Source organism: Callorhinus ursinus, unplaced genomic scaffold (genome assembly GCF_003265705.2).
Source record: "Callorhinus ursinus isolate GAN/ISIS: 27379988/994484 unplaced genomic scaffold, GSC_fseal_2.0 scaffold11, whole genome shotgun sequence".
Taxonomy (NCBI): domain Eukaryota; kingdom Metazoa; phylum Chordata; class Mammalia; order Carnivora; family Otariidae; genus Callorhinus; species Callorhinus ursinus.
This window is the reverse complement of record NW_027397073.1, coordinates 48,927,755-48,941,160: the sequence shown is the minus strand read 5'-3', so window position 1 is coordinate 48,941,160 and position 13,406 is coordinate 48,927,755. Positions and strand designations below refer to the sequence as shown.

Here is a 13,406-nt window from a genome sequence, read left to right as displayed (position 1 = left end):
CTAAAGCGTCTCAGCCGTCGCAAGACACACCTCCAGCCGCCAGGGGCCGTAGTGATGTTCCGCGCAGCCGGAAGGGAGTACGGCACAGCGTGGGCGCGGCGTTTCCGCTTTGCGGCCGCAGCGCTCCTCGCGCTCTTTACGTCGGAGTCCAAGGAGTAGGCGTTTCCGGCCATTCATACGCCTTGTCTTTCGGACCTGGGTGGTCCGGTTTTGTTCACTCTCCGACCGAAAGAGGGACGGCGCCGCTAGGATGAAGCTCGTGAGGTGAGGAGGTAACCCAGCGGGGTGAGGGCTGTGACGATTTGGGCCGGGAGCGGGAGACCGGACTGCCCAGTTGCGGGAAGCGCGGAAGCCGCGTGCGCGCGCGGCCTGCTAACGGCCTCCCGCGCCCACTGCTCCCGCCACATCTTGGCTGAGCCGCCGCGGGCGCTGGAGCCAGGGCTTCAGACTGGATAGCGCGCGGATTCCGCGTGTCTTCAGACAAGTGGACATAAAAGCCTGTCGGTTTCTTTCCACTTAGTGTCTTAGAGGCCTTAAAGGTGCAAGCTCTTACTTTCGGTTAGTTGAAGATGTTCATTTCATTAGGACTCGTGCTCTTAGTCTGGATTACTTTTCTGGGCCGTCTCAGCTTTCAGGACCGGTAAATATAACTAAGTAGTGTAGGTTCTCTGAGAACGTGGGAGACATAAAGAATAATTGTATGCATTGCATTAAATTAATGAGCTTTTAAAATTACTTAGAAACTGCAGGGGTTTATCCGGAAATAAACCCATTTCCGAAATGTTTTAAATAAGGATTGGACTTCCGGTTTTTTTAGGGTTTTTTTGTTGTTTATATTTTGATAACTCTTTAGATTTAAGATTACTCAACTCACATGTCCCTTCAAAATAGGACTTTAATTCAGGAAAAGAATCTCCCCAGGGGAAGCAAAAATCAGTTTACGTATTTGTGGCTGATTACGCAGATAATCGCTATTCTGTTTTGTGTTTAAACTTCATCGGTTAGTTGAGACTACTGGTTTACTGATTTGAGTAATTCGTTCTAAACTACCTGCAGATAGATTAGGTTTTCGTATTTTTCCTTGAGGCGGAGAGCCTGGAACATAGAGGAAGTTTCTGATTAAGTTAGTTATATACGTAGCTAGGCTCTTGTCTGAATCAAGGTTTGTCAGTTGCGATCAATTATTGGGCACCTGTTACACTGTGCGCTGGGAATGGATTTTTTTTTTTTGAAGGTGGGGTCCCTGCCTTCTTGAAACTTTCTGTTTTGTGAAGACAGACAAATAATTTTTAGTATGAGTGAAATAACATAGGGGGCGCCCGGGTCGCTCAGTTGGTTGAGCGACTGCCTTGGGTTGGGGTCATGATCTTGGAGTTCCTGGATCGAGTCCCGCGTCGGGCTCCCTCTTAGCAGGGAGTCTGCTTCTTCCCCTTGCCCCCCCCCCCCGTCCTGTGCTCTCTGTCTCTTTCTCTCTCTCTCTCTCAAATAAATAAAATCTTTAAAAAAAAACATATAAAACCTTCAGTGTGTATTCAGAGTTTGTAGGGAAGGCATTTAAGGTTAACGTTTAGTCCATTTTTATTTGAACTGTAACTTTGGAGAAAAACGCCCCAGAATTTAAAGTATATTTTCACAGTTTCCCAATACCTGCCCGTCTGAATCTACTTACAGTTAAGTTTTGTGTCAGACTCTTTAGAAACAGTTTGTCTCATTTAAAGATATTGCGTGTTGTGACAGTTTTCCTGAAAATTTTAAAGTCCATACTGAATCCTATTCTGTGTCTTAGACAGTAGAAATAAAATTTCTTCTTACTGGAGAATGTGTTTTGTGCCAAGAAAATGGGTATTTGTCTAACTGGTTTGCATTTTCGGTTGACTTATTTTTTTGTACGATGGTTGGTGGCACTATCATCCTTACTTTCAAACTCTAAACAAAGGCCTGCGAGTTGTCTTTGACTTCTTTCTTGATAATCTGATAAATTGCCAGATTTTCACAATTTTAGCCATTTCAGTGCTTGTGTAGTAGTGTCTTGTTAATGGCTTTAATTTGCATTTTCCTAATGACTAGTGATGTTGAACACCTTTTCACCTGCTTATTGGCCATTCATGTATCTTTGTGAAGTGTTTGGTTTTGATTGTGTTTATTGAGTTGTAGGAATTCTTTATATCCTGCATACTAGTCCTCTGTTAGGTATAATTTCTCCCAGTTTGACTTGCTTGTTCATTCCTTTAATAACTTCTTTTGGTGAGCAGAAATTTATTTTGAAGAAGCTTAATTTACTAGCTTTTCCTTTTATGGTTATTCTCTGGGTACTGTCAAGTTTTTGCCTGCCCTCAAACCATGAAGTTATTCTCCTATGTTTTCCTCTTAAAGCTATCATTTTAACTTTTCTGTTTAGGCCTGTGATCTATCTTGAGTTAATTTTGGTAAGTGGTGTGAGTTAGGGTTCCAGGTTCATTTTTTTTTACATAGACTTCCAGTTATTCCATATTCTTAGAAAATATAAACCCCTATTACCATGGATTTCATCATTTGTTGAAAAGCCTTTCTTTTGCCAATTGGAGTGCTTTGACAGTCCCATTGGTGCCTTTGTAGAAAATTAACTAAATGTGGGTTCATTTCTGGACTCTTTTCTGTTTCATTGATCTATTTGTTGTTCCTGTGTCTGGATAACTGTAACTATATGTACTGCTTTAGCCACCTAATTTGTCTTCCAATATCAGTATGACCCTGGCACTCCACTTTATTGATGAAAACCCTTCAGTAGCTCTTTAACAGCTTGGGCTATCCGTGAAAGGAACCGACCTAACTCTTCTCTACTCATCTCTTGGTAGTGTAGCTATAGTTTCTGTTGATGGGCTGTTTCTTACTCCCAAATCCTTGCTCTTGTCTCTTTTTGCTGCATATTTCCAACTTTTCAGACTTCATACTAGAAGGTCACTAAGCTCTGACTCCTTCCTATCCGTGCTACATTATGTTCCTGGCAAAAGCCTGTGCATATATCCATTGCTTTTTAAATTTAGTTACCTTTAAATATCTTCTATGTGTCTGTCCTTTCCGCTAGAGTGTGAGCTCCTAGTCATTCATTTTTAATTCTCATTTCCAAGCAATATTTGTCGAAGACACATCCTTGGACTTGCTGAAATGTATTTTGATTCCTTCAGAAACCATTTTGCTTACTTTGGTTTTTCTTTTTACTTCTATATGGTAGATTGATTACTAAAATGTTTTATTTTTACTTCAATCCTGTCTATTTCCACAAATGATTTGAGCTTCTATAAAAGTTAAATGTTGGGGCGCCTGGGTGGCTCAGTTGGTTAAGTGTCCAACTCTGGATTTTGGCTCAGGTCATGATCTCGGTCCTGGGATCAAGCCCCACATGGGATTGCCTGGTCGGTGGGGAGTCTGCTTGTCTCCCTCTCCCTCTGTGCTTGCTCCCTCTCTCTCTCTGAAATAAATAAGTGTTCTTTAAACCTTGGGACACCTGGGTGGCTCAGTCGGTTAAGCGTCTGCCTTCGGCTCGGGTCATGATCTCAGGGTCCTGGGACCGAGTCCCGCATCGGGCTCCCTGCTCAGTGGGGAGCCTGCTTCTCTCTCTCCCTCTTCTGCCGGCTCTGCCTGCCGCTCCCCCTGCTTGTGCTCTCTCTGACATAAATAAAATCTTAAAAAAAAAGAAAACTTAAACCTTATTAATGAGGAGGACAATTAAAAGATTTATTTTATTTTTTTTATTTTTAGAGATTTTATTTATTTTACACAGAGACAGCGAGAGAGGGAACACAAGCAGGGGAAGTGGGAGATGGAGAAGGAGGCTTCCCGCTGAGCAGGGATCCTGATGCCAGACTCGATCCCAGGACCCTGGGATCATGACCTGAGCTGAAGGCAGACACTTAACGACTGAGCCCCCCAGGCGCCCCAAAAGATTTTTTTTAATTAAGTAAACTATATGCCCAGTGTGGGGCTCAGACTCATGACCCGGATATCAAGAGTTGCATGCTCTACTTAATTGAGCCAGCCAGGTGTCCTAAAATAAAAGATATTTTAAAAACCAAAGCTTGATAATGGAAAGAAGCTGTTAGATGAAAATTCTAAGCTAATATAGTTATAAGCGATTATTAAATTTAGAACATAAAGAATGTTTGTCCAATGAAATAAAGCATTAACGGTTTATTGAGAGAGACTTTCTTCTTTTTTTCTTTTTTTTAAGATTTTATTTATTCATTTGAGAGAGAGCACACAAGCAGAGGGAGAAGCAGGCTCCCCTCTGAGCCAGCCAGGACCCCGATGTGGGGCTCAATCCCGGGACTTGGAGACCATGACCCGAGCCAAAGGCAGACGCCTAACCGTTTGAGCCACCCAGGCGCTCCGAGAGAGACTTTCTTTTCTTGACAACAAATATGAAAAGGATTCAATACATGGATCTTTATATAAGGACAGATTTAACTTTTTAAAATTTGGGACTTAATATGTCCCAAACCAAGTGTCCCCCTTTTTGATAGCTGCCTGTGCCCCTAAAAAGTGATATTTTAAGATTATCTTCCCTTTTCTTTTTTAAAGCTATATCATGTTCTTTTTTTTTTTTAAGATTTTATTTATTTATTTGACAGAGACACAGCGAGAGAGGGAACACAAGCAGGGGTAGAGGGAGAGGGAAAAGCAGGCTTCCCGCTGAGCAGGGAGCCTGATGCAGGGCTCGATCCCAGGACCCTGGGATCATGACCTGAGCCGAAGGCAGACGCTTAACCATTTGAGCAACCAGGTGCCCCACATTATCTTCCCTTTTAATCGTTGAAGCATTTCAGCCAACTATTATTCAGTGTCTTTGACACCCAGGATTAGATATGAAGGTTTTGGTCTTTGCAGTAGTCTAATTGGGGAGAAAAATAGGTGATTCTACGTGTATAATTTAGCGTGATGCTATGATAGGGTGTACAAAGTATGTATTATAAATTAGGAAAAAAAACTACATTGTTGGATCATATTGCAGGATTATTGTTCACTTTCCTGGATGTGATTGTGGTATTATGATTGTATAAGAGAATATTCTCACTAGAAAATGAATGCAGTATAGATCATGTGGTGAAAGTATAATTGTGTGGGGACACTCCCACATAAATGGCAACTTTTTTTTTTTTAAGATTTTATTTATTTGTCAGAGACAGAACACAAGCAGGAGAAGCAGCAGGCAGAGGGAGAAGGCTCCCCGCTGAGCAAGGAGGGGAGCTCCATGGACCCTGGGATCATGACCTGAGCGGAAGGCAGACACTTAACTGACTGAGCCAAGCATCCCTGAATGGCAACATTTTAATAATTTGTGAACCTTTCAATTTTTCTTTCTCTGAAATATTTCATAGTAGTAAGTTGAGGGAGAATAAAAGACTAGATGAGGTGGGGAATGGATGGATTATTTAGTAAACATTGAGGCATCTGGCTGTCTAATTGAGGGAAAAAAATAAAGGCAGATATCTACCTCATGCTGCACAGAAAAGAGATGAATTCCAAGTGGATTAAAACTAAACAGAAGAGGGGCATCTGGGTGGCTTACTGAGTTGAGCATCTGACTCTTGGTTTCAGCTTAGGTCATTGATCTCAGGGTCATGGGATGGAACCCTGCTCTGGATTCCACATTCAGTATGGAGTCTACTTGAGATTCTCTTCCTCTCCCTCTGCCCCATCCCCTGTGCGCACACTTTTCTCTTTCTCTGTCTCAAAATATATAAAATCTTTTTAAAAAGAAAACTGGAAGGAATAAGACTTCTTACAGTCTTGGGGTGGGAGACATCTTCTTGAACAGATTAATGCCTCAGAAGTATTCACAAATTTAACAACCTAAAGATGAAAACCACAAACTTGAATGGCTGTGGCAAACTGGTAGAAAATTAAAAAAAAATTTTTTTGACCTAATTGAAAACGTGTGAATAGGTAGTTCACAAAAGAAATACAAATTTCCCATATTCATGAAAAGATGTTCAGTCTTACAAGTAAAAGGGAAAAACAAATTCTTTTTTTTCCCTGTAGAATTGATGAAAATTTAGAAAATTGGTAAAATGTTGCTAAGGATTTGCATAAATGGATTTGTTATAAGCATATATATGTATTTAAAATGTCTTTAAGCTGAATGAGAATTACAGGGTATTGAAGTCAATAAACTTATGACCCAATTTGCATAGAAACATTTTATGTATATGCATATGAGTGCACATAAAATGGTCTAGAATAATCTCCCCATATCCATGGAGGGGGGTTAGAAAGGGAGACTTACTCCACGTACATATAGGAAGCATATAATTTTTTACTACCAATTGTAATTTTTTCTTTCCACTTTAGTGAGATATAATGGACATACAGCTCTGTATAAGCTTAAGGTGTACAACATAATGATTTGGCCTATGTATATTGTAAAATGATTACCACAGTAAGTTTAGTTAACATACGTCATCCAGTATGGATACCAAAAAAGAGAAGGGGGAAAAATGTTTTTTTCTTGTGTGATGAGAACTTTCAGGATCTACTCTCTTAGCAGCTTTCAGATGTACCGTACAGTAGCATTAATAACTATAGTCATCATGCTGTATGTGACATTCCTAATACTTAATTTGCCTTATAACTGGAAGTTTATACCTTTTGACCACTTTCATATAATTTCTTGATTTCAGTTGTGTGAATTATAATGATTTTAGGATCTGTATGCATGGATTGGAGGTTAAGCTATATAATGGTTTAGAGAATCAGAAGTGTCCAAATGACAGCTTTTCATATTATACTCCTTCATAAATATTGAGGGTATAATTCAAGGAAAGCTGAAATTGTTATGCAGATTATTAATAGGAATTGATACAGGTAGCATCTATAGCAGATTTTGAACATCTAGAAATTTCACCCTTTGATTTAAAAAAGATTGTAAAATGTTAAAGGTGAACACTTCTATATTCCCACTGTTTTTACAGATTTTTGATGAAATTGAGTCACGAAACTGTAACCATCGAATTAAAGAATGGAACACAGGTCCATGGAACAATCACAGGTATGGAAGTTAGACAGCTTTGTAACACCTTTTTTTTTCCACCTCTTCTACCTTTAAGGCCAGAATTCTTTTTTGGTTACTTAATGAACATTATTGTAGACATCTCATTCTTTTTGTTTGGATTATTTCATTGACCTTCTTAAGCTTTACCTTAAGTACTTGTGCTAAGACCAAACCAAATTCCGCAGGTTATCCTGCATGTGACCCGTTTTCCTTTTTTTAAAGCCTTTTGTGCTTTTTGCCTGCGTGTGTTCCTTTGCCTAGAATATTGCATCTTCCAAAGCACATTTTACTCTTTTTTAGAATTTTGTGTCCCCTATTAGGTTGTAAAGTCCTTGAAGATAGAGGATGGGATTTTCATGTTTGATTACCTTGGGTAAAAATATATATGGGAAATGGGTTATTTGAGAGTATTTTCCTTCATTCTTTTTTCTTTCATGTCTAACTCTTTGCTTTAATGATAGCGTATGTGTAGTTTAAGGCTACTGCAATTCTTCACTTGTAGTAGGTGTTCCCCACAAAATTACAAAAGAATTGCTGAGCCAAATGAATGAAAATGCTATTTTAGTATATAGTCCCAGTCTCTGAAATATTTAAATTGTAAGTTTATAAATAATTTATTTTTATTTATTTTTATTATTTTTTTAAGATTTTATTTATTTATCTGACAGAGACACAGCGAGAGAGGGAAGACAAGCAGGGGGAGTGGGAGAGGGAGAAGCAGGCTTCCCGCTGAGTAGGGAGCCCGATGCGGGGCTCGATCCCAGGACCCTGCGATCATGACCTGAGCCGAAGGCAGACGCTTAACAACTGAGCCACCCAGGCGCCCCTATAAATAATTTTTTAATGTATAGATCCAGCATCTGAGTAAACCAAGGGAAATATAGTGTTAAACTGATTGTATTTGAGTATACTCGTGTTTGCAACAGCAATTGCTTTGAAAAGAAATCAGTGCAGTACAAGGTTTCAATACCATATGGTCAGTGACCATGTGACACTGAGGAAGTGTAATTGCTATTTGAGATGGATGTTGGGAAAGTTGAGAGAAGTAATGTTTACTGACCTAACTTCCTAGGAACAGAAGTTAACTAGATCTTTAGTTATCCCATTCAGATATACTGGTAAAGGCTCCAATAATTGGGTATTTCTAAGATAATGCCATATATTCATTCTAGAAAATTGTGCTTTTATTTTGCAAAATCTCACCCTAAAAACAATGGGAAAAATAGTTTGGGGCAGACCATTCAAAACCTGTGCAGTTTGGTAATTAAAGTATTAACAGTAGCATTCCTTTAAAAATACAGTTAAAAAGACATGTTAAATTCCTAGTAACAAGGAAAATACTACAATGCATATAGGACTTTATATTTAAAACAAGGCTTATAGTTTCACGGAATGGGGTATAAGGAAGTTATGAAGATAGTGAGAGAGAACCATTCAATAAACATTGCTAATCCTGAAATGAGAATACCTGGGCACAGTGGGAATGAGTTGGGTGTTACTCAGGGTTCCTCCATGGCTTGCTGCATTCACAGGTGTAAGCATACTTAACCATACAAAATATTAATGTGCTGGGGATAGTCTCTGAAGGAAGGATTTCTGGTTTATACTGACATTATTCACCCATTAACCAGTTGTACTAAGTTATGTCATAGAAACTTGCGACATAGCAGAACAGACAGTATTCTTTTGTATTGTGGTATTTACTGTGGCTTGATAGATTAACTGGTTGCCTTCTTTATCATGCTAATAATGGCCCTCTTTTTTTTTTCCCCTCTAGGTGTAGATGTCAGCATGAATACCCATCTTAAAGCTGTGAAAATGACTTTGAAGAATAGAGAACCGGTACAGCTGGAAACACTGAGTATTCGAGGAAATAACATTCGATATTTTATCCTACCAGACAGCTTACCTCTGGATACACTACTTGTGGATGTTGAACCAAAGGTGAAATCTAAGAAAAGGGAAGCTGGTAAGTTTGAAGGATTATAATCATTTTTGTGAATATATATTTATACTTTGATCTACTACTCAAAATATAAACATTGTGGGGTGCCTGGGTGGCTTAGTTGGTTGAGCTTCTAACTCTTGGTTTCAGCTCAGGTCGTGATCTCAGGGTCATGAGATTGAGCTCTGCATCAGCCTCTGTGCTTGGCCTAGATTCTACTTGAGATACTTTCTACCTACCTCCCCCCCCCCCGCCCTCATGTGCCTGCACACGTGTGCTTTGTCTTTCTCTCTCTAATGAATAAATAAATAAAATCTTTTTTTTTAAAGATATAAAATAAACATTTGTGAATGTTTTGTTTTCTTGATTCCCTGTACTTGCTGTGAGTGCATTTGGTATTTATTAATAATTCTTGGTGTTGCTGTTAAAGACGTGCCATTCTTTTTGTCCCTTTGCATGGCCTAGTCCCCTACCCTTTATACACTTTGAAAAATTTGGAGATTTGACTCTGTTCCTGTTATTCTGAAATTTCTTTTTTTTTTATTATAAGGTTTTTTTTTTTTTAATGTTTTATTTATTTATTCATGAGAGTCAGAGAGAGAGAGAGAGAGAGAGAGAAGCAGAGGGAGAAGCAGGCTCACCACAGAGCAGGGAGCCCGATGCGGGACCCGATCCCAGGACCCCGGGATCATGACCCGAGCCTAAGGCAGACGCTTAACCATCTGAGCCACCCAGGCGCCCTATTCTGAAATTTCTTAATGACTTGGCATTGGGTCTTTGCTTGCTCCTCCTATGTTTTCCTCCATTTTGTTGTTTTGGTTATTTGGTGGACCCCTTCGATAAGGATATTCTTGCCATTTAAAGCAAGAAATATACTTGTATGGCTTTGATAAATTTCTTCTCTTTTACTTTTTCTATTCTTTCTTCCTGGAAGTCTTAATAATTAGGTCTTCTGAGTAATTGTCTCTTTTCTCTCTCTCTCTTTTTTTTTTTTCTGTTTTCTGAGAAACTTCTTTCACTTTAACTCCCACTCTAGCATAGAGTTAATTTTCAGGTCTCCTGTTCTGTGATAATTTTTCATAGAATCTTGTTCTCTATTCTGAAAAATACTGGATGGGATATTAACTCCTAAGATATTAGTGTTTTTTCTTTATTTACGTTTTATTTTATTCTTGGCATTGTTGGATTTCTCTTTTTCTTTGCTCTCTGTTTAAGGTTTTTTTTTTTTAAGATTTTATTTATTCATTTGAGACACAGAGATAGAGAGCATGAGCAGGGGGAGAGGCAGAGGGAGAGGGAGAAGCAGGCTTCCCGCTGAGCCAGGAACCGAGTGCGGGGCTCAATCCCAGGACCCTGGGATCATGATCTAACCTGAAGGCAGACACCCAACCATCTGAGCCACCCAGTCGCCCCCATCTGTTTAAGTTTTTATTTGAATTCCAGTTAGTTAACATAGAATGTTATATTAGTTTCAGGTGTACAACATAGTGATTCAACAAATCCATATGTGGCCCAGTGGTCATCATGACAAGTGCACTCCTTAATCCCCATCATGTATTTCACCCATTCCTCCTCCCCCTCCTCTCTGGTAACCATCAATTTGTTCTCTTATGTAGTTAAGAGTTTGTTTCTTGATCAAGTGGTCTCTGTCTCTCTCCTCCATATTTGCTCTCTTTATTTGATCTTTATGTTGTAGGCTTAATTTGAGTGTCTTGTATTTGGCCATCTATTATTTAACAAGAACCGTAGGAAGAGACGCTCTGGGAGGGGAGGCTGGACTCCTGAGCTGGTGAGTCTCACTTTAGGGTAGTTCAGAAGTGAGTTGGCCTCTTCACTGAGGAGACCCAAAATTTCAGGATCTAGAGTCATTTCTGGAGCTTTTCAAACCCCCTCTCCCAAAAAAAAAAAAAAAAGATTCCTGTCACCTACTGTAGGAGATACATGCCTGGCAGTCAGCATTATAGGAGCAGAGCAGGAAAAAGGGGCTGGGTGTTTTTTGATGGTCAGTTGATAACAGTGATTTTTTGAGACTTTTTTGCCTTCCACCCACGCTAAGAAATATACTTTGCTTCATGGCCCATTCATACATATAACTGAAACAGAAATCTCAGGAAGAATTACTTAGTCTCAATACATGCAAATGCCCATATGTTTCTTATGCTCTTTTAGTTAAAAAAAATTGTAGGGGTGCCTGGGTGGCTCAGTTGGTTAAGTGTCTGCCTTTGGCTCAGGTCATGATCGTGGAGTCTGGGATCAAGCCCCTCATCGGGCTCCCCGCTCAGCAGGGAGTCTTTTTCTCCATCTGCCTTTCACCCTGCTCCGTGTTCTCTCTTCTCTCTCTCAAATAAATAAATAAGATCTTTTTTAAAAAAGAAAAAAAAATTTAGGTTGCAATCTATAGCTTGAAAAATGCTGAATTCCCTTTTCCTTTCCCCTCAGTTTTGTGCCTCTGGCTGCTATCCACTTTGCAGTTATTTTCAAATCTGAAGCCTTTCTGTTTCAATGTCTTTAGGTTTATTTTACCTTTTCTCTCCTACCTACCTGTCAGGGAAATAATCATTAGTTTTGCAAGGTGGGGAAGAGAGAACTGACCACATGTTTATCAACCATTTTGTTTGTTTTCCACCCCCTGCTTCATCTCACCCTTGGCTTCTAAGGTCATAGGTCTTCTAAGAGTTAATTCTTCCTTTATCCTAACAACATTTACAGTTGTTAGTCTACTTTCTGGCCACTGTGTTCCCTCTCTCCTTCTCTTTTTCTTTATGGGTATTTACCATTTTTACTCCTTTTCTGTCATGAGTAGTAGTTCAGAAGGAATTGGAAATAAATATGGTTAAGCTGGCTTGTTTTAACAAAAGTCCTGGACTTACTCTGTTTCTTTGAATGACAAGTTTGGCAACAGTGGGTAGAAGTTTAGAATGTGACTGACTTGAACTTCATGTCAGGATTTTTTTAATATTCATAGCTCTCTGAAGACTGAAAATAAGTTCATTTGACAAGTGAGTTTTCTGTCAGTATAATATTCAAGTAGACTTAGGAGACCAGCTGACACAGGGATGTTGCTGTAATGATTAAAATACTTTGTTATTATGGGGCGCCTGGGTGGCTCAGTCGTTAAGCGTCTGCCTTCGGCTCAGGTCATGTTCCCAGGGTCTTGGGATCGAGCCCCGCATCGGGCTCCCTGCTCCGCCGGAAGCCTGCTTCCCCCTCTCCCACTCCCCCTGCTTGTGTTTCTGCTCTCACTGTGTCTCTCTCTCTGTCAAATAAATAAAATCTTTAAAAAATAAAAAAATAAAAAAATAAAAAAAATAAAATAAAATACTTTGTTATGATTGGATCAAATGACTTAAGATTCTAAAGAGTCTTAAGGTTGCTTGATGTAATGTATTTTAAACTTAGCTTTGAATTAACTTGTTTGGATCCTATTCAGTAACAAAAAAATCTAGCACATGATGTTCACATTCTGTTCTGTTGATACGATATCTATTCCATCTTGTGTAAGGTTCAGATCATTTGGATTTTATTGTGTTGAATTTGAGACATGATAGATACTTTAACACTTGATGAATCAAATGGAATAAATATGAAATTATCTTTGTAAGCCAGCAGTTTTTAGTTCTGCGTGGTAATGTGCTGAGAGGGATGCCTGTGAGATCACATTTGAAAAAAGCTGGGTTAAAGTTTTCTTTCCTGTCGATGCTGTTGGTGGTGGCCGGCCCAGGTAACCATCAGTGCAGGAGAGAGTTAACCTGACTGTTCTTCTCTTTTTTTTTAGTTGCGGGAAGAGGCCGAGGCCGAGGAAGAGGAAGAGGACGTGGTCGGGGTAGAGGAAGAGGGGGTCCTAGGCGATAATGTCTCTCAAGATTACTATTTCAAAGTGATACGTGATTGGGCATATTTTTTGTACAGGTTTTGTTTGTTTATGTCAGTTTTTAATAAACATAAATGTAGGACACAGTTGTCTGTTGATTGTCAAATTTTAATAGTTCATGTATATTCATGATATTTACATAGAGCTAAGTATTACTACTAGGCAAATGCAGAGTAATTTCATTCTTAGATCAGGCTTTTAATGTTTGAACTAAAATTTTTTTATGAATGTATGGAGAATATATACCTAATTACTTCACGTGCACTGAATATGCATTTTATTGTTTTACTTTGATTCCGTTTTGTGGAACCTACCAATGAGTGAAATAAGTTCTTTTTGGTAATTCAGGACCTAAGGTCCTGTGGATTGGGGTCTAAAATTGATTCCCTTTTCCTAAGTTTTACTTTATGGAGACTTGGGTATTTAGTAAAGGTGATAGCCCTCTTCTAACTCAGGAGTCCTAGACTCTGTTGTACTCGTTAATGGATTTTTTTTTTTTAAGGTTCTCAATAGAACGTAATTTTACATTCTCTTGAGTTGAAACTGCAGATAACATTCACTAG

The 13,406-nt window shown here is 39.2% G+C and overlaps 1 protein-coding gene across 1 annotated transcript; it reads left to right on the top strand.

Annotated features, from left to right (window-relative positions):
- The first annotated feature begins 111 nt into the window (after nucleotides 1-111).
- SNRPD1 (small nuclear ribonucleoprotein D1 polypeptide) lies at nucleotides 112-12,929 on the top strand. Its single transcript, XM_025886621.2, has 4 exons — nucleotides 112-264; nucleotides 6,948-7,024; nucleotides 8,805-8,996; nucleotides 12,748-12,929. Exons 1-4 carry the CDS (start codon nucleotides 251-253, stop codon nucleotides 12,822-12,824), a joined length of 360 nt encoding a protein of 119 aa, XP_025742406.1. The 5' UTR covers nucleotides 112-250; the 3' UTR covers nucleotides 12,825-12,929.
- The last annotated feature ends 477 nt before the right edge of the window (nucleotides 12,930-13,406 follow it).